The 20,160-nt window shown below is 37.7% G+C and overlaps 1 protein-coding gene across 2 annotated transcripts in view; it reads right to left on the bottom strand.

The window, feature by feature from the left end:
• Positions 1-541: 541 nt before the first annotated feature.
• LOC123873634 (cytochrome b5 reductase 4) overlaps positions 542-20,160 on the bottom strand; it is a 58,960-nt gene continuing 39,341 nt past the window's right edge. For both annotated transcript variants that reach the window (XM_045918579.1, XM_045918581.1), the window contains 8 exons: positions 11,323-11,469; positions 9,716-9,784; positions 8,472-9,106; positions 7,314-7,530; positions 6,928-7,115; positions 5,046-5,146; positions 4,104-4,193; positions 542-3,348 (listed from right to left, as the gene is read on the bottom strand). In XM_045918579.1, the coding sequence (XP_045774535.1) occupies positions 3,120-3,348; positions 4,104-4,193; positions 5,046-5,146; positions 6,928-7,115; positions 7,314-7,530; positions 8,472-9,106; positions 9,716-9,784; positions 11,323-11,469 (1,676 nt within the window). In that variant the 3' untranslated portion in view covers positions 542-3,119. The remainder of the gene's footprint in view (positions 3,349-4,103; positions 4,194-5,045; positions 5,147-6,927; positions 7,116-7,313; positions 7,531-8,471; positions 9,107-9,715; positions 9,785-11,322; positions 11,470-20,160) is intronic.

Below are 20,160 nucleotides of genomic sequence, written 5' to 3'. Positions count from 1 at the left end.
CCAAATATGGAGTAACTTCTATAGTGATTTTATTTAATTTTTTACAGTTTTCACTTCATCAGGAGGCAGGGCCTCACACTAAAGTTTGTAAACACTGTTTTGTTAAGATAATAAAGATTTATTTAACTATTTTCTAAACACTGAACCAAATCTAAAGATATATAACACCACAACCCATTACTGTGTTGTTGTACTCATATTTCATACTGTTGTCTGATATACAAAAAATGACAAATCGTACTGACAGATCTATGTAGTATGCTTTGACTTTGCTGAGACTTAAGACATTGCTAATACGAGACGGATTAATTTCAGACATAAATGTACTCTTTTTTAACTCTAAGGTTGAGATCTATAGAGCGCACTTTAATTTAGCTCGGACTTAAGGCATTGTTAAAACGAGACAGCGTTATACCGCTGGCATAATCTCTCTCGTTTTAACAGTGTCTTAAGTCTGAGCAAAGTCAAAGTGCGCTCCATAGATCACAGCCTTAGTAAAGTCTGAGCAAAGTCAAAGTATCTACGCTTTATAGATCTCAGTTTGGGCTGAAATCTATAGACATACTTTGACTTTGCTCAGATTTTACTTAAGAGTTAAAATGAGACAGATTTATGTCGGAGCCATAACTGTGTTCCATTTTAACTCAAACTAAAGTCTGAGCAAAGTCATAGGCTTACCTATCTATGCTCTATAGATCTCCTTAGTATTGCTGTGCTGGTGCTATGCCTCGCGCTTTGTGACTTAAGCGCCGGCCACACAGGCCGCGTATGCATCGCGTAAGCGTAAACGTAGCGCGTACCATTGCGTTGTAATGTATGGAACTGTATGAGACATGGCATACCGCTTGCGTGGCGTGAACGTTCGCGTAGGCGTAATGCGTGCAGTTATGTCCACGGATTTACGCGCGTCACAAGCAAGTGTCACATGTACGTTTTTGGTGTGAATCGGCTTTTAGACATGACACATTTACTATAAAAAATTACATACTTAATATGTACCTATAGCTTATAATTTACCATATTTTTGTTCTCTTTTATCTATTTAATGAACTATTTTATTATCACACTTTGATTTTATGTTCTAGTTTAAGGACATTTATTAAGTTAACATTCATTAGTTTTATTACCTACCTACCTAACTAGGTACGTACCCATATTACTCATAGGTAGTACTAGTACAGACGGAAAATCGGTCATTCAGATGTCTATCGGTCGCTTTCTTAAGTATAGACTAAGGCTGAGATCTAAGGTTGAAATCTATATTTAACGTACCTACTTAAGTACTAAGTACGTTAAATATACATTTCAACTACATAGACTTCGCTCAGTCTGACTGTTAAAACGATTCAGGGCTATATCGCTACCATAAATCTGTCTCGTTTTAATTGAAACTTGACTCTAAGCAAAGTCAAAGTCACTCTATAGATCTCAGCTTTGACTTTGTTTGGAATCAAATTTTTTTTTCGGAAAATACAGTTCAAACGAGTAAGATTTATGTTTCTGACCTAAATCTGTCTCTTTTTAGAGTAAAGCTTTAGCCAAATCAAAGTAGGTACGCTCTATACTTAGATCTTAGCCCAACATTCTTGGATTAAGGATAATAAATGATGATTGCATCATTACTGAATAGCTTTACTCACGCCAGGTTTATCTAAATTACGCATCTTTACAATATCATCATTATTCAGCATTATTTTTATTCATATACCTACTTACAATAACCGTGAGTTTGCACTGAAGAAAAATTTTGGTACGTACTTACTTAAAAACACGTGAAAACACGTGGTTTCTGTTAATGTTTGCATTGTCTTGTTTGACAATTCATAGCTTTCTTGAAATCTGTCAAAGAATTTACCCGATTCTCTGTAGTGCTAATATCACTGAGTGCGAACGTAAAGCAAACAAAACAGACTTTCGTCACATAAATAGGTACGAGGTCAAACGTTTACCTACATATTGTTTAATGTTTTTGTCGGGTTTTTGGTGAATACCCACGGTAAAAAGACTATTGTATTTGAAGGTAGGTATTTGTTTAAGATATCCTAAGTACAATTATGTACCTACCTACCTATTATATAAAAAAAGCAATGACACGAAATCATCTTTGAAAAGGTTGTGAAAAGGCAAAAATTAAGGGTAGGTATATTTTACATCCTTTTATAATTTACATTTATGGACCGTTTTATTCAAATCTTCACAATATGATTTTAGTTAGGTAACGTTTTTTTAGTCTTTAGTTTTAACATCAATTTAGATAAAAATTAAATACTGATTTACATCTAAGTAGATATATATTTTGTACATTCATTTAAGTACTTTATGAATTAGATTCTAGATCAAACTTACTAATATTTACATAACTTACTTTAGTTAGTAGGTAATATAAATTCTCAATCACTGAATTATTATTAGAGCTAAGATAAATTGCAACTAACAGTAAAACTCATAAAATATAATGTAGGTAAGTATTTACATCGCACAGATTAGTTTGTTTGATTTAAAAGAAGTAACCCAAATGCTTTCCCCAGCGCTGTTTGATTACAATCTAAACTATCGGACGTAAGTAGCGGACGTGGACATCCGATAGAATTCTGACCCGTAGGATGTTTTTATAAGCCGAAAACGGTCTATGGTCTTGTATAAATTATTTACAGAGGGGTTTTCCGCAATATGGGGAGGTGTTTTATTTCCAGGGCGTTCACGAGCTTTCGCGCCACCATTGGCACGCGTTTCAAAGAGGTTCCCGAGGGCTCCGTCTGTCATTTTCCTTTAGCCTGTGCTCAAATTAGAGTACGTTACGATTTAAGATGATCGCATACCACTAGATAATCAATAGGCGTACGTAACACGTTTTTTAGTAGGTACTTTGGCACGAGTCGGCCGCATCTAACGCGCCGCTGAAATGCGTAAGACGGCAAGAAAAATCTACGCTAACGTGACTTACTAAAGCTCCCGATGCAGCCGACTCGCGATGCATTTGAATTCGGTACTGAAAACGCAATCCTTACGGCCTTGGTGGTTTTTGCGACAATTTCACCATATAATGTGTATCTTACTGAATAGTTTCAGATTCAGATTATTCATTGTAGATTTAATATTTATTAATTTTTAAATTCAGTCTATCCTATGAAAGCGTGCACTTCGTCCTCTTTAACGCCAAGCGATTTTAACAAGTCTATAGCCGTGTGCGTGAACTCCGTGGGGCCACACACACATGCAAAATGTTGTTTCTCTTCCGTGGAAACTGATTCTTTGGTAATTACTTTGGAAAGAATTTCACTGTTAATTCGACCTTCGTATCCCGTCCACGATGAGGTGGGGTTTGACAATATGTGGATTGTGTTTAACCTGCAAGAGAATATTAAATGAAAATAAGTTCAGAAAGAAAACTTGCTATTGTTACTTAGATCTTAATCCATTGTTTTTATATTTAGTATTTTTTAGTTACAACCTGTTTTGTGTGCCTTTTCAATAACGCAAATGAATTAACTGAAACCTGGGATTCAGTACATGATTAGCATTGTAAGATATAAGATTTGCTCTTGGTAGAAGGCTGGTGATAAGTTGAATTAACAGGTCTTCTCCCAGAATGAGGAGGGGTATTAATAGGCCATAGTCTACCACGCTGGACATTATGGAAAACTTTCCGGCATGTAGGTTGCCTCACGATGTTTTTTCTGATATTTAATTTCTCAAATCACATCACACATATTATTTAGCTCAGAAAAGTTAGAGGTGCGTGCCTGGGATCGAAGCCCCGACCTCCCGAAAACGAGGCGGGCGTCTTGATCACTAGGCTATCGCGACAATTATTAGTAACTAGATGATGCCCGCGACTTCGTCCACGTGGATTTAGGTTTTCGAAATCCCGTGGGAACTCTTTGATTTTCCGGGATAAAAAGTAGCCTATGTGCTAATCCGGGATATTATTTATCTCCATTTCCAGCAAAATCCGTCCAGTAGATTTTGCGTAAAGGAGTAACAAACATACACACACACACATACACACAAACTTTCGCCTTTATAATATTAGTGTGACTAATAAAGACATCTTTCTAGTTCATAAAACAAATTGAAATGAAAACTCAAAGGGAAATATTTACCTTTCGTCTTGCTTCGCTATTTCTTCAAAGTTTTCTCTAAAGAGAATATCCTCCTCCGTCTTGTTAAAGAATAGTAAATGCACACGCTCGCTGAAATAAGATAGATAAATCAAAGTATTAAGTTTAAGTGATTTTGTAAAGTGTTGATACTAAAAAAAAAAAGAATACTCGGCCGAGTTTGTTGTAGGCTCTTCTCATGACCTGGGCGCATTTAGAACCCACGTAGCTTTAGTTTTAAGTTTATGTAATTAATTATCTTATTAAAAAGTGTACAATGGTACCCAACTTGAATAAATTATTTGACTTTGACTTTGGTAGAATAGTAGTCAGTAGTCAAATAAGTTAGGGATTAGGCGGATAGGATATTTTAATGTTAAAACTAACGTGAGTTATTTATGAACTACTACAGCTAGTAGAAGAAATTAGTCGGGCTTACATCGACTAAATACGCGAGAGAATAGCTGGCACATCCTATACTTAAAATGTATAGGATATTATACAAAATTCAAAATATTTTTATTCAATTAAACTTTTATAAGTGCTTTTGAATCGACAAAATCTACCACTGGTTCGGAATGCCGTTCCTACCGCGAAGAACCAGTAAGAAACTCGGCGGTTGCTCTTTTCAACTGTTCAATTTACATATGCCATACTATACAAGCAATTGCAGCCCCGCGCATTGCTGGAGCGAGTCAAATCCATGCTATTTTATCATTTACATAATCTTGTTGATTTTTCCAGGAGAATACTTTTAATAGATTTTTTGAACTTTTGTAAAGGCAAGTCTAAGTTTGACTGTGGGATTTTATTATAAAATATTACACTCATTACCACAAATGACTTTCCCACTTTCTTGAGGCGGAGCGTAGGATTAGCGAGCCTATTACGGTTTCTAGTTTGCCTGTCGTGGAATTTAGATTTTTAGAATTAATTAGAACTTACCATCTTGGGTTCGATCTAGTGAGCATGAACTTGATTAATCCTAACATAGGTGTGATGCCAGTGCCTGCCGCTATTAAGTAAATGATTTTCACTTGTTTAAACTGAAACAAATACAAGGCCAATAATGACTTCGTCTGTGATGGCGTTTGCTGGCGCGCGTGCTGTGCTTGTTTGGAGTGTTTTTCTTGTTAAGAGTGGCTGGTTTTTGTGTAAGTTGGTGTTTTTGGTGGTGGAACTGACTGGGAAGCACTCTAAGGAGGCGCCGTGCGTACCTATGTCGGCGGGCGCCGGCGCAGACGGAGTCCATACTTGTATAGATTCAATAACTTGAAAATAACTACAAACTTGACATTAGCTAATCAGAGTAAAGCCAGATTTAAAAAAAAAAGGCCAGTAATTAATTGATAGTTAGTATAGCGCTCTCTTACGTTAGATACGTAAACTCATACAAATGACAGAGCCAAAAATTTTAGTGGGCGTTAACCATATTGAGTCATCAACCAATCACAAATATATGTTTTCAAAAAACATTCGAAATTCAATATCTATCTGTCCGTCCGTCCGTATGTGGTAGTGGTGATTTTCGGAGTTTCAGACAGCTCATATAAATTGATATTCATCACGAAGACATCTTTACTTAGGTATAAGTATAAGGTTAAGTACCTTCCTTGATATAACGTCTTTAAAAATATAAAATGCCTATTTAAGCTATCAGAGTAAAATGAATTTCCTTTATCTGAGTAGGGCTACGACGTCTTATTAGATGGATTCATAAGATAAGCTCGAAAAAGGTCTTTTACTAAACTCATCATGACGATGTAAAATTCAAGTGGACAGCTTTTAAGCTCAGTTTAGTCATACAGTTGGACTACTACTCATAAAATGAGTCACGAAATCTAGTTTGGATGAGGGAAATGGGTATGATGACCTACACTATCTATGTAGGTAGGCAGAGGTACATCTTTGATCAAAATCGGTTAAACAGATAGATAGATAGAACTTTCGCATTTATAATGTGGATTTTATTATTTTTTATTCTGATAAAAATATTGAATATCACATTGAAATATTGAAAAATCAAGGGTCAGGACTCAGGACCCTTTTCCATCAATTTACGTTGACATATTGTTATGGACACTTCAAATAATAATATACGCAACTCGAAGAAAAATTATACTTTCTAATAGGTATAATATTTAAAAGGGTAATTAGGTAATGATTAAACGAGTTTTTAAGCATACTTCCGATTTCGTCTATAGAATTTATTTAAGTACTTTAAAAGAAAGTTCAAAAGAACGTTGTGTTAAAAAATCAAAGAAGTTCAACCTCGGCGTTGTCATCAAGGCACCGACTAAAGGTCTTCGCACATTACACAGACTCCACTCCGACTCATCTCTCATTAAATCATGGAAATGTGAGCTTTATCTCTATCGTCGTCTTCCTTGCGGTGGATTAAAAAAATAATGGCCATGTTATTCATTACTAATGTTCTCTTTTCTCCTCTAACAAAGCATAAAGCTTTTACTAGGCACTGTGCTCCCCCTTGGCCGGTGCTATCCATGACGGATTTTCCTCACGAGAGAGAAAAAAAAGCAGTGGATACGACAATAGTGCAACGGATAGGGTTTGAACTACCGACCTTTCGGAATCCAGTCCACTCCTTAACCGTTGAGCTATTATTTTGATTGAAAGAAGTGTACGATGCGTGGAACACGTGATCCACGCGATTTATTGATGCCGAACCGAAAGTTGGAGTTCGAACGGTGTTGGATTCGTGCGAGTCTGTGTAATATGCGAAGACCTTAAACCAACTAAAAAGATTAATTTGTCTACATTAGCGAGTGAATAAAAAGTTTTTCTTTCATTCGTTTCTTTATCTCACCTTTTGTAACTGAAAGTTCCCGTAAGGCCCAGACAATGTCACAGCATCCCCAGCTCTCAGGTCGGTGAGGTGAGGCGACAGAGCGCCCGTGTCGTATCTCTTCACGGCCAGTTTGAGCGCGCTCAAGTCGCTCCCGAAGCGATCCCAATAGTCGCCCACTGGCGTGTAGGAGCGCACGCATTCCTTATCTGCGATAATAATACAACTTATAAGCCCGTCAGTAATCCACTTAAGAGCCTGTATCATCGAAGTTTTGGGACCAATTAGTTTGGGTACGTATAGTTTGAGTAACTAGTTGTACACGGGATTACTTTATACTATTTAAAGGAGGCTTCTAGGTACTTGTCATGATTTCAGTGCTCCTTCCTTAAAAGACCAAATCTTACCATTGACTTTATGGTGAACGCGTACATGGTGTCCCAAAGGTACAAGAACGGGCCCAGTCTCCGGACACAAGGCAAGCAGTGTGGTGTCGTGAGAGACACGTTCAACATGCATCACTCGGCAGTTCACCAACCGAGGTGATGATATAGGCACCGCCGGCCCGTATGTCGTCTCCCCGATATTCTTCCAAACTTTGCTCGCTGCCTTTAACGCAATAACCTGTATAATAATTTCCACGTTAGATAATGCGAATTACTCAAATGTAGATAAGTAACTACAATAGAAGTAGGCTAATAGAAATCCTTCATTAATGAAGTTATAGCGGAGTTTAATACCTCTCTTTGGATTAGGGATTTATCACAGAGAATATACTTTCATTTATAATACCTAACACCAGTGGGAATAAGATGTACTTTATGTCCAACTGTTTTAAGCCCTAATGCGTAATAAACTCAGAGAATTTACTGCTAAGTTTCAGATTTAATCTTAGATATTTCGGTAGCAATATTGTAGCCTATACTATAAATCAATATGATGAAAGCACATTAAAATAAACAGTGTAAAGAGGAAAAATTTGTTTATTTGTAATCGATAACTTCGAAACTACATAACCAATTATAGTTTTTTCAAAACATTACTAGATCCAGAAGTAACAAAATAAAGGCTACAAGTATATTGTGAATATTTAAACCAAACACTCGAGCGAAGCTGGGCATATCAGCTAGTATAAAACACAGTGACAACAGCAGCATCCTTTTATGTTTATAATATCTAAAAACATTTCTCCATAATAGTTTGCAAGGAATAGTTTAGTAAAGTAGCGGCTTAGTTTCACAAATTAGTCAAAGTTTCACATACCACGATAAGAACTAAGTAACGAGATAATTTAATTTCAGATAAGTTCATAGTGTAGAAAGTTTATGTGTCAAAGTTTATAGCGTCGACAAGTTTTCGTTGCATAGTTGTAGTGAAAGGTGGTAAGAAAACTGTAAATTAGTAAAGTTTTGAGAACACAAAGACGCCGAGTTTTAGCGCAAAGAAAACTTAAGCTATATCTTAAACTACCTAACCGTTACAACGATGGTGTTCTGTATTCTCACCACAACGATGCCAGGTTAAACAAATATTCTGTTTACATAGTATGTTTAGTGTTTACATACCTCTATTTTCCCACTTTCAGAATAAACTTTTAGTTGTAAAGGTTCTTTTAATGCCTCCTCAGGTACCAACTTAATCGTCCTAAGCCATCCATTAGTAGCCACTTCTACGAAGAGAACACCGTCGGCGATCCTCGCCGATCCACCCGGATTTACTAAAGGACCTGTGTATATTGAGATAGTAAGCTTCGCCGAGGTTTGAATCCAATCAAAGCGCAGCGGAGACGGCAAGTCTTTGGACTTGTCTTTGGTTTCCATTTGACCCCATCCCGCTCGCCGGCTTATCGAAACCGGCAAATCACTCGACTGTATTAAACTCTGCATTATTTTACTAGGCGGACTACCTTTGACGTTTTCCTCGCTCTTGGCCGTAATTTTCTTTCTAACCGGTGTTATACAATTCGCTAGGTTTTCCATAGATTTTCTCACTAGTTCTTGTGCTTTAGACGGTTCCCGTAGGCGGTCGGATTTAGGGGATGGATTGGTGATATCGAAAAGCTCCTCAGCGTCTGGCCTGTCGAACCGAAGAGGTCCCACTAAACATTTCGCTAGAAGCGAATCATAATTGACCCATGGATGTATTTTATCGAATAATTCCGTAGCGTCGATACCAGCGCCGCGCATAAGCTCTTCTGGCCCTGTAAAGGGAATATGAAATATAGATAACATTGGTGTTTGCTTCTAAAATAATGCCTCGTCCAAAAATGTTAATAGAATGATCTTGGCCGGTTATTTTAACTACACTCTTTATACTTCTAACAACAACTTCATTATCCATATTGATATTAATAGGTAAATGTGAAAGTGTCGGTCTGTCTGTTACGTTTTCCCGGCCGTTTCTAAACCGTTTTAACCGACTTGAAAAAGGAGGAGGTTCTCAATTCGTCGGAATTTTTTTTTTGACAAACAGGAAACAGAAGAACAGCACCCCGAGAACCGATATAAGCTACCTACTTATGATTCCGGAAAATAATTCATTGATTTTCCGGAATCATACTGAGGTAGCTCACCTCATGGGATTTGAAATAACCTAAATCGAAGTAGCAGGCATCGTCTATTAACTATTTGATATAAAAATAGTTTGCATCTTCAAATAGTTCATAAGGGATTTTTAAAAAACCTAAATCCACGCGGACAAGGTCTTGGGCATCATCTATCATATTTGACCATAATTGTGTGAGAGAAAGCAGACGCCTGCCAGGGTATTCTACCAGCATTAGGACGGGGCAGAAAATTAATGATAATACCTCCAGGATGATAAGGTAAATAATGAGAGATATTATAGACTCTTCCCCGTATCGCTAGCCAGGCGTCCTCTGAAAAAGAAAATGTTACAAAATTATCATCTTTTTGAATAAAACAAGCGACCCCTTTTAGTAAAATTAGTTCGTGAATTTTTTATTATTGCGAATTTGTAACACAAAATTTATAGCAATGGAAGCGATTTAAAAGCTATGTAAATTAATTGAAACTTAGTGTTTCAAAGACGTACGGACTAAGGTACTTTAAAGAATAAATAAACAAGGAGCTATTTAAATTAATGTAAATTAATTGAAACTTAAAATGTTTCAAAGATTGGGTAAGGTACTTTAGTGAATAAATAAACAAGTAAACAAAGTTGGTATAGATTGCGACTTGTTTGCGTTCAATCTAATCGCGACGAAGTTTATTCATCTAAACTAGACACGGTTTAGGTAAAGCGTGACACACACGTAGCACAAAATATAACGATCGGGATACACTACGACACTAAATACTGTGTCATACATCGAGTGTCCAAGTGTGCACATCACATCATCACGGTGTCACGACATCGAGTTACAGATGTAGTATCATACAAAAGTCCTACATTGACACTAGATAGATTGAATATACCTGAACGGGCGGTAAAATACACATTAGACCTCCTGAAAGTGTGTTTTTTTAATTCAAATACAAGTTCGACCTTGACTGCAATCTCACCTGGTGGTAACTGATGCTAAGATGTACCTAAGCGGTAAACCAAAGGTGTATGGGTTTGTTTTTATTAAACCCATACACCTTTGGCTTCTACACGGCATCGTACCGGATTGCCAAATCGCTTGGCGGCACGGCTTTGCCGGTAGCGTGGCAACTAGCCACCACGGCCAAAGCCTCCCATCAGACCAGACCAAAAACTTAGAAATTATAAAATTCCAAACACTTGCCGGGAATTGAACCCGGGACTCCCACTAATCTCACAGCGCTTACCACTGCTGCGCCAGGGTGGTCGTCAAAACTTAGAAATTGCGTAGTTTGTGTAAGAACTAAGACCAAAGATTACGTATTGTCAGTGACGGATTAAGACTACATGATGCCCTAAGCAATCCATGCCTGTGGGCCCCCCTATCCGTATGTCAACTAGAATCGGTTTTTAAACCTTTAACCGCCTAAAAACATTAGTTTTTTGTAAAATAAGATGATGAGATTAACGTAGGTACTTTAAAAGTGGAGTAGGTGCGACAACAATAAAAACCAAAGCACAATTTATTTATTTATTGAAATGCGCCTTGCGGCTTTCGGAGGCATTCGAATTTCGAATGCACGAGCGGGCAGCGAGTCGGTAAGCTGGAGTTGGGTTACGACTCTAGGTCGGACTCTATGTCAACTTAAAACGCGCGAATTTTCAAATTAGTCCTAGAAACTTTTTTTGGTGTGGTTTTTGGTGACGTGAGAGTGAGACGTGATGCCCTAAGGACGGTTTTTTTTGTGCTTCTTCTGGTGCCCCCTCTGACGTGATGCCCTAGGCAATTGCTTAATTTGATTAAGGGTTTATCCGTCACTGCTTGTAGAAGGAATATTTCAAAGATCATCAAAGACTTATTCACTAGTTTACTTTGTGTGTTGTGTGTAGCAAGTTCCGCAGGTGTGACAGGACGGATGCGGCCGCCCACGCCGGTGAGGTCTTTCCCAGAGTTGCCCAGCCGTATCCAGTCCATCAGACTGTGCCCAGGTTGCAGCGCACATTTGTTGCGTGGATTGCCTAAAACAAAACAATGATTTATTAAAAACATTCTCTTCCAGTGTCGATTTTACTTGACAGTCTCTCCGAGATACGCAGGTAAAGAACAGTCCAAATTCGGACTTCCAAAATCAGTCACCCATCTAATTACAAACTAGTATCAAATGCTACTTTATGACTAATGAGGATTGATCACGTCTCACATACTAACACACGATTAACAATCCATATAGGTACTTAATATTACAAATGCGAAAGTGTGCATGTCTGTCTGCCAGCTTTTCATAGCTTTTAACCGATTTTGATGAAATTGGTAGGTTGTTGATTTGATGGATAGACATGGCAGGCAAGATATTAGGTATACACTTACTCGTGAAAGTGAAAAACTCTACGAGAATAGAATTGCCATTACATTGTTAGCTTTTCGAACGAAAATTGGTTAAGTAACATCAGAGATAGTCGGAGAAGTTTGAAATACGTATTTAGGCCAGGCAGAACTGTAGCGGAAAATCTCTTCAGCGTTATATCCGCGCAGATATGGCGCTTACCCAACATTTGCATCCGACACATTCGTACGGAATTCCGGTAGATTTATCCCTGAACTTATAAGGTAGGTACCTCCTAGACGATGCCTGCGACTTTATTCCCATGGATTTACGCTTTTTAAAAATCTGCTTCGAACTATTTTTGGCATTAAATTAGTTAATTGGCACTAAAATGTCCATCGCCGGAATGCAAGCTACTCATCATAAAAAAACCCGTGGGAACCATTGATATAAAATGTCTAATGTCTATCGTGGGAACTCTATGACTGTCCGGGATAATAAAAAGCTTATGCCACTCTCCAGGCCTTTAATATACTCATGCAAAAAATCACATCGATCCGTTGCTTCGTTGCGACGTGATTGAGGGACAAACCAACAAACACACACTTTCGCATTTATAATATTATTATGAGTAGTGATTAGTTTTTCTACACTGTTCCTGAACCTGTCAGACAGTGCCATCCCTATTTCCAACGAAATACTTAACTAAGTATTCGTAAATAAATACAACCATACTCGTGCATATCATTGGCTACAATACAACTAAATTGCTGTGTAATTTAGTTTGATACATAGACTGTGTCTTGGGACGGATCTGACTTTTTCTTTGGGAACTAAAAAGGGGTCATTAGCTCCTTATAGGGCCTTGCCTGGAGCGTATAGTTGGGAAAGATCCATTTGGTTCTTTGTTCAAATAATTTTTTGCTACGAGTTTCGCTTTTCTATCTAAAATCTATCTTTATAACTTTTTTACTAGTTTCCCGTTTTTGTTTTATTTTTCTGGTCATGGGTTTATTCAAACAGAGACACTTCTAATCGACATTTTAAGGTGCGAAAAGGTCACAAAATAGTCCCAACTGAAAAAGGTACAAAAATAAGTCTGCTCACAAGTCTGCTCATAACACTTTCATTGACTGACCTGTCACTTTGGGCTAAAATTGCAGCACGAAAAACATAAAATTAAACAATCACAAGAATTGGAATTATCCCAAAGTAACAATGTCTCAACCTCATACAAAAATGACTGCAAAAGCATATAAAATAATCCTTAATTTTACAGGGAACAGTTGTAATTATCTAGCTCTTTCTTACGTAACAACTTTACAAAACAATATTATTTCTATTATGTATTTGTATCCGGTCTAATGCAATTGCAGATGACATCAAAGAAAACTTGCCTAGCTTATTTACGGACCATTTCCGGACGTAAAAGCAGTTTTGAAAATGCTTTCTATTACGTGAGCGACGCTAGTAGCTAAAAAGCCCTTCATTTTTGTCTGATATACAGGTCACTGCTTTAGAAAAGATCACCATTAATACTCGTGTTTGAACAAAGAAAGCGCTTATATGATGCTACGTTATTACATCGGTACTTTTCATATAGAACTTCAGCCACGTGTGTCTTTTCCTACTCGTAACGGCCATGACATCATAATCGCATAGAAAATCACACTAATATTCCAAAGGAGAAAGTTTGTATGTGTGTGTGTGTGTGTGTGTGTGTGTGTGAGTATGTTTGTTACTCCTTCACGCAAAAACTACTGGACGGATTGGGCTGAAATTTAGAATGGAGATAGATTATACCCTGGATTAGCACATAGGCTACTTTTTATCCCGGAAAATCAAAGAGTTCCCACGGGAATTTTAAAAAACCTACATCCACGCGAACGAAGTCGCTGGTATCAGCTAGTTGTTTATAGGAAAACACTCGATACCACCATTAAAAAGCCTTGTATAATATGGTAGGTACTGCATGAAATACTGAGTTATACCAACTGATCTTCGTTCTGCGTGATACAAAAAAAAACTTACGAATACAGGCTGTAACCAGAACGCTAGCAAAAACTTGGCGTTATTATTATACTACCTTAGGACAATCCAACGCCAATAACCATTTGCCTTATCTTGTCTTCTTCTTCTTCTTCTAGTGCCATCTCCTATTGGAGGTTGGCAATCATTAAGGCTAACTGGATCTTGTTCACCGCTGCTCTAAACAGTGACCTCGTACTCATGTTAAACCACTGGCGAAGGTTTTTGAGCCAGGATGTTCGTCTACGGCCAGGTCTACGCCTGCCCTTTATTTTCCCTTGCATTATGAGCTGCAGCAGGTCATATTTTGAGTTGCGCATCATATGTCCCAGATATTCGAGCTTTCTCCTTTGCACACATTTGAGTACTTCAGTAGACTTCCCCATTCTCTGCAACACGGTGGTATTTCGAACACGATCTCTTATCTTGTAGTTTTAGTGATTTCGAATTTCTCAAAACCGCATTGTATAGCGTGCAAAACTCGGGTCAATGCCCCAATGACGACGCGGTACTAACTTCCTAATAGTGACCTATATATGAAAATTGTAGTTTTTTTATGGTATCTTTTCAGTAATCATCAGTTCTATCACCTGTTTTCGTTTTTGGTAGCGTTCTGATTACACCCTGGATCTCTGTATATGTAATCTTTAGTCTTTTTTACTTCATACGTTTGTGTTCTTGGCGTGTGTGTTTATGGTGTAACAATAAAAAAATGTAATTAATAAAGGTTAACTTATGCTACCAGTGTGTCCTTCCCGTCCTCACCTATGGTGCTGAAACGTGGACACTGACAAACGGCCTTGTCCACAAATTCAAAGTTGCTCAGCGAGCTATGGAGAGGGCTATGTTAGGAGTTTCCTTGAGGGATAAGATCCGAAATAAGGAGATCCGCAGGAGAACCAAGGTCACTGACATAGCCCAAACTGTTAGCAAGCTGAAGTGGCAGTGGGCAGGCCATGCTTGTCGTAGAGGCGATGGCCGTTGGAGCCGGAAAGTCCTTGAGTGGAGACCGCGTTTAAGCAAACGTAGTGTGGGACGCCCTCCAGCACGATGGACCGATGATATTAAGCGGCTGGCGGGAAGTGGCTGGATGAGGAAGGCTGAGGACCGGGTGTGGTGGCGCTCTTTAGGGAAGGCCTATGTCCAGCAGTGGACGTCCACAGGCTGATGATGATGATGGTGATGATGAACTTATGCTACACACATGACGCAATGTGGCACAGAGGTTGCGTTCTGAAGACGGACATAGGACCTTTTTATGCAGAAATAAAACCGCAGGATTAAAAAACCCGAATCATCGAGCATCAGGTAATACCTCCCACAATGAGCCAAAAATATTAACATCTCAAAAGGGATTACCCTAGCTTACATGTGTTGTTTTGTCAAATCCTTCTATTTTAAATTCCCCACAAACTCTCGGCTTAAAATTTGCGTCACGTTCCTCCTCCATCCTCTATAGGTAAGCTTAGCTCTGAGTTTCATTTGTTTTGAGAGACGTGTATTCCGAGCGTACCTACCCCATACTAACGAAGTTTGATTCTTATTTGAATACTAGTGACCCCGTCCCGGCTTCCCTTATTATTATCTGTTCGGCTTCGATTTGTTTATGCTTTAAGCAAACTAAGGAAAAACTGACTATACCTAATCTAACAAGTGTAAATTAAAAATTTATAACACCCCCGACAAGTGAAGGTTACAATAACTAGAAAAGAGCTGATAACTTTCAAACGGCTGAACCGATTTTCTTGCATTATAGCTAAGAACACTCTCGATCAAGCAACCTGTCAAACAAAAAAAAACTAAATTAAAATCGGTTTATTAGTTTAGGAGCTACGATGCCACAGACAGATACACATATACACACGTCAAACTTATAACACCCCTTTTTTGGGTCGGTTAATAATACAATTAATTTCTAAAAAACTAAAACTTGATTGTACTTAGTAGGTACATAAACAAAGCCCAGAATGAAAATGTGGAAAGCCGAAAACTGGCAACTAGCAATGATTTTTGTTTGTTTAGGCCTTCACTCTAGTTTCACCTTTAATACAAACAACTGCCAACTTGGTTGGCGAAACCGCTGATACGTCACTAAACAGATTAATTATTCAGCGTTTTATTTAAAAAATTAAGTACTTATATACCTACTTATAATATGCATTCTTGCACTTTTAATTCGATTAGCCCTAATTCGCACGAGCGTTAAAAAAGCGTTGCGTTAAAACTCGGCGTTACGCCGCGCTGAAAATACAAAGTGCGCGTTAAAAAAGCGTTGACGTGTGAACAGATACTTGGGAATGCATTTGTTCTATTTGAACGCTTTTTTAACGGACGTTAAAAAAGCTCTCGTGCGAATGAGGCCTTAGTGCACTCTTCAAAAAACAATTATGCTCACGACTGGCATCTAAAAATCACAAGGTTTGACAGTTCTAAATTAAATTAGGTTGCCTATCTTTTTTTAATTACATCAGTAAGAAAAAAAAAAGAAATACTCTAAAGCTAAAATTTAGTTGCTCTCAGAATCAGCACCATTTTATTAGTAAGAGCCTCTTAAAATAAGACCTTATAAGTAGACTGAAAACGAATTCTACTCGTGTGGGAACTAACAAGCAAAAGCTAGCGGAAAATAAATGACCTAAGGACGTCAGAGCCATTACTATAATCTTATGTGCTTGTCTCCATCGACCCTCGTAAATGGCGACAAGCAGGAAAATGAAAACAGCCCGTAAGTTGTTTTCACAAACCCTTTTTCTTACTAATGAATATTTACCAAAGTATAATTTTGTTTCTTAAATAAGAAAGTCTTAATCAGGGTTCGTGTTGGGAAATTTCGGAAAAAGGGTCGGGTTTTGAATCGTCCTATCTGACCTATCTCGATCGTACCTACCTACTAGAAAATATTTCGCGAAAATTTTCGATGTAAAATTATGCAAAATTGAACGGAATATTATAATATGATCCATAACGAAATTTAAAAATCCCGACTCCACTCATTCTTGTTTGTCCTACTCCTGGCCCTAGAATTTTTGTAAAACGTGAAGGCAGAAGCTCGCAAAAGAGATTCTGAACGACGCGAGCCTATGAAGCTGAGTGGAGCGAAGGTGAGAGGTGGCGAGCGAAGCGAACCAGTTACATCCTGGAGTAATGAAGGTAGAGTAGGTGAAGTTGAATTGGATTTGAGAGGAATTGAAGAGACGACGAAGTAAGTCTTTTGGGGTAGCCCATTTAAATACTTAAAACACTTGGACCCCTTTGTAAACGTGTTTATGAATGAATGAATTAATGGATAAATGATGAATGAATGAATGTCCTCTACCCTACCGTCTCGCCCCTTAATATATCTTTCGCACTTCCGATAGTGAACATTTTTACTGACATGCCAACAAAATCTTTAAAATATCTAAATTGACAACATACATACGATATATCATTAGAAAGGGTGCGCGCTTGCCTAGAAGTTGCCTATTCACTCTTGACTTGAAGGTATCCATATTAAAATATACGCATGATATACCCATAATAGCTTGTAAGAAATGGATTGAAAAGACGAATAATATCTTAGTTAGGATGAATGGATGAGGAACCTCACTGAAAATCCCTGACAAAATCTATTCATTTGAATTCAAAGAGCGAATTACAACCACGACTTCCTCGGTTGAACATGGTATGTCGAACCTTTCCTAGTTCCAATATTTTTAATATCTAGCCTCTAGGTCTACCTACGCTATCCCGATCCGAATTCCAATAAGGGCCATAACAAGCACGATGCTTCCGTGCATCAACTATCGGTGATTTAGTCGCTTTTCGGAAGCTCGATGCCGCGTCTTTAACGCTCCACTTCGTACACATAAAATCGCCAGTCGCAGCGATCAAGTCGATTTTCGAAAGCGATTCCGTGACCAAACTCTGAACACGCGAATCAAATGCAGCAAGTTAAAACGTGATGCAACATCGAAATCGAAACAACCGCTAAAACGCGCGATTTCAATAGGTACAGCGATCGAACGCATCTAGTCGTCAAAACGCGATGCAGCATCCATGCAGTCGCAAAATCGCCGATCGCTGATCCTAAAACCATCGCGTGTGATGTGGCCTGATAAGGAATAGGTGTAGCATGTTGAATACGAGACGCGTTGAACACGGCATGCCGAACCCTACCATGTTCCGATATTTTCAATATCTGCCTACGCTAAATTTCACGGTTGCAAATTCCGATCCGAATTCCAATACCAATAAGATAGGACGGGGACTACGAATTGGAATTTGGAGTGATGGATCGTTTAGGGCGATTGAATTTGATTGAAACCAACGACCTCTACTGAAACAAATCGAAAAATATGAAAAAAGATAAAGTTGAGAATGCCTGTTTGTTTATATACCTAGTTTTTTTAACCACCGACCCATAAAGAGGAGTGTTATAAGTTTGACGTGTGTAACTGTGTATCTGTTCGTGGCATCGTAGCTCCTAAACGAATGAACATTTTAGTTTAGTTTTTTTTTGTTTGAAAGGTGGCTTGATCGAGAGTGTTCTTAGCTATAATTCAAGAAAATCGGTTCAGCCGTTTGAAAGTTATCAGCTCTTATCTAGTTAGTGTAACTTTCACTTGTCGGGGGTAATGAATTTTTGATTTACACTTGTAACCTTTAAAAGTTTATTTTGTTTATTATTTTATAAGATAGTAGGTATAGTTAAATATATTTGCTATTGCGAATAGACTACAAACCAGCTAGGTAACCAGCTAACCAGATCTAGTTTGCCTCTCTCAGAAAAGATAGCGAAAGTATGTTAGAAGTTTTAAGTTATTAGAAGTTTTAAGTTATTAGAATATTATAAGTTTTAAGTTATTTGCAAAGTCTTGCTCAAAATTTCCCACGAGCTTTCGGGCCAGTAGGCACGGTGCGACGTCGGCTGTGAGTGAACAGGAAAATGTCTTGTTCGGGAAATGTGAGCACTTTATTTTCCTTTTCTTTCTTATCAGAAAAGGGTTTTTCGTTTACCCTCCGCAAAAGGGTTATTTGGTAAGAAATGTCTTTTGTAGGTAATAATGTTATGTAGCACGTATCCGTGAAATTATTTAACTTTAGCTCTAATTTATTATAACGACTTCCCATGGCTTCCCGTAGGATTTTTCGGATTATAAAGGTGCAAAATTACAGTTTTAAGTACTTGTCCAAAAGGTTTGGGCTCGACGTTCATGAGTCAGTCGTCAGTCAGTGAGTGATTCAGGACTTCTTTTTATTTAGAAATAGCCTATGCCCGCGACTTCGTCCGCGTGGATTTAGGCTTTTAAAATCCCGTGGAAACTCTTTGATTTTCCGGGACAAAAATAGCCTATGTCACTTTCTAGGTTTCTTTAACTATACCCATGTAAACAATCACGTCAATCCACTCCGTTCCGACGTGATTGAAGGACAAACCAACAAACCAATAAACAAACACACTTTCACATTTATAATATGTTTTAGATGATTTAAGCGTAAGCTATAATAATAAAGTGCTTACGAAAGTCAGGTCGGTAGGTATAGGTATATAACGAAACCAAAAAGTTTTGTTTCTAAAAAGTGTGACTTTGTTTTCAAATTATAAAACCAATATAAAATTACTAAACAAGGGGATTTTTGATTAAACTGTTTACGTAGCGTAAAGTTTCCTAAAGAGAAATAATTGGAAAACTTTCAGTAGGAAGAAAATTGGAGTATAAAAAATAAAATTAAACCAGCAAAAAAAAAACAGTAAGGAATACATCGAATGTCTTTTATGAAGCATGCCTCTTATTCCCTATCCTTTGAGAATTTCTAAAAATTCTCTTATTAGTTGTCTACACATTTAAAAAAAGTAAAAGCACTTTGTAAATTTAATAAACTTGAAAAACTACACTCAAGGTCAATATAAGTTGATTTATAAAAAAATATTATTATAATATTCACTGGGGCAGTCGACTAGCACGAGTCACCGCATCCAATTAAATAATTTAATTTCCATTTAACGTGGACGAGCGACGTCGCGTAACGAAAGCCATTTCCAGGCTTTAAATTTAAAATCTGATACAAACTAGCAAAATTGGATTGCAACAATATGCCTGCAACTTGTTTATTACTTTTTTTAATAAAAGTAAAGTAATAGTGCAATGCGACCTATTAGAGCCCCGCTGCTGCAAAAAATTACCAAAAAAATAATTCGCAAAGAGAAACAAAGATTTAAGCTCACAGGGGATGATATAGCGGTAGTAATTTCCATACAGTGACAAGACGATTAACTAACGTTTATATACAACAACAGAAAATTAAATACTATTGAAACAAATACTACTAAGCTATTAAGTCGTAATTACAATTTAGAACGAAAGATATTCAATCA

Source organism: Maniola jurtina, chromosome 17 (genome assembly GCF_905333055.1).
Source record: "Maniola jurtina chromosome 17, ilManJurt1.1, whole genome shotgun sequence".
NCBI classification, from domain to species: Eukaryota; Metazoa; Arthropoda; class Insecta; order Lepidoptera; family Nymphalidae; genus Maniola; species Maniola jurtina.
Note: the sequence above shows the minus strand (reverse complement) of the source record. Positions and strands in the feature narration are given on the sequence as shown.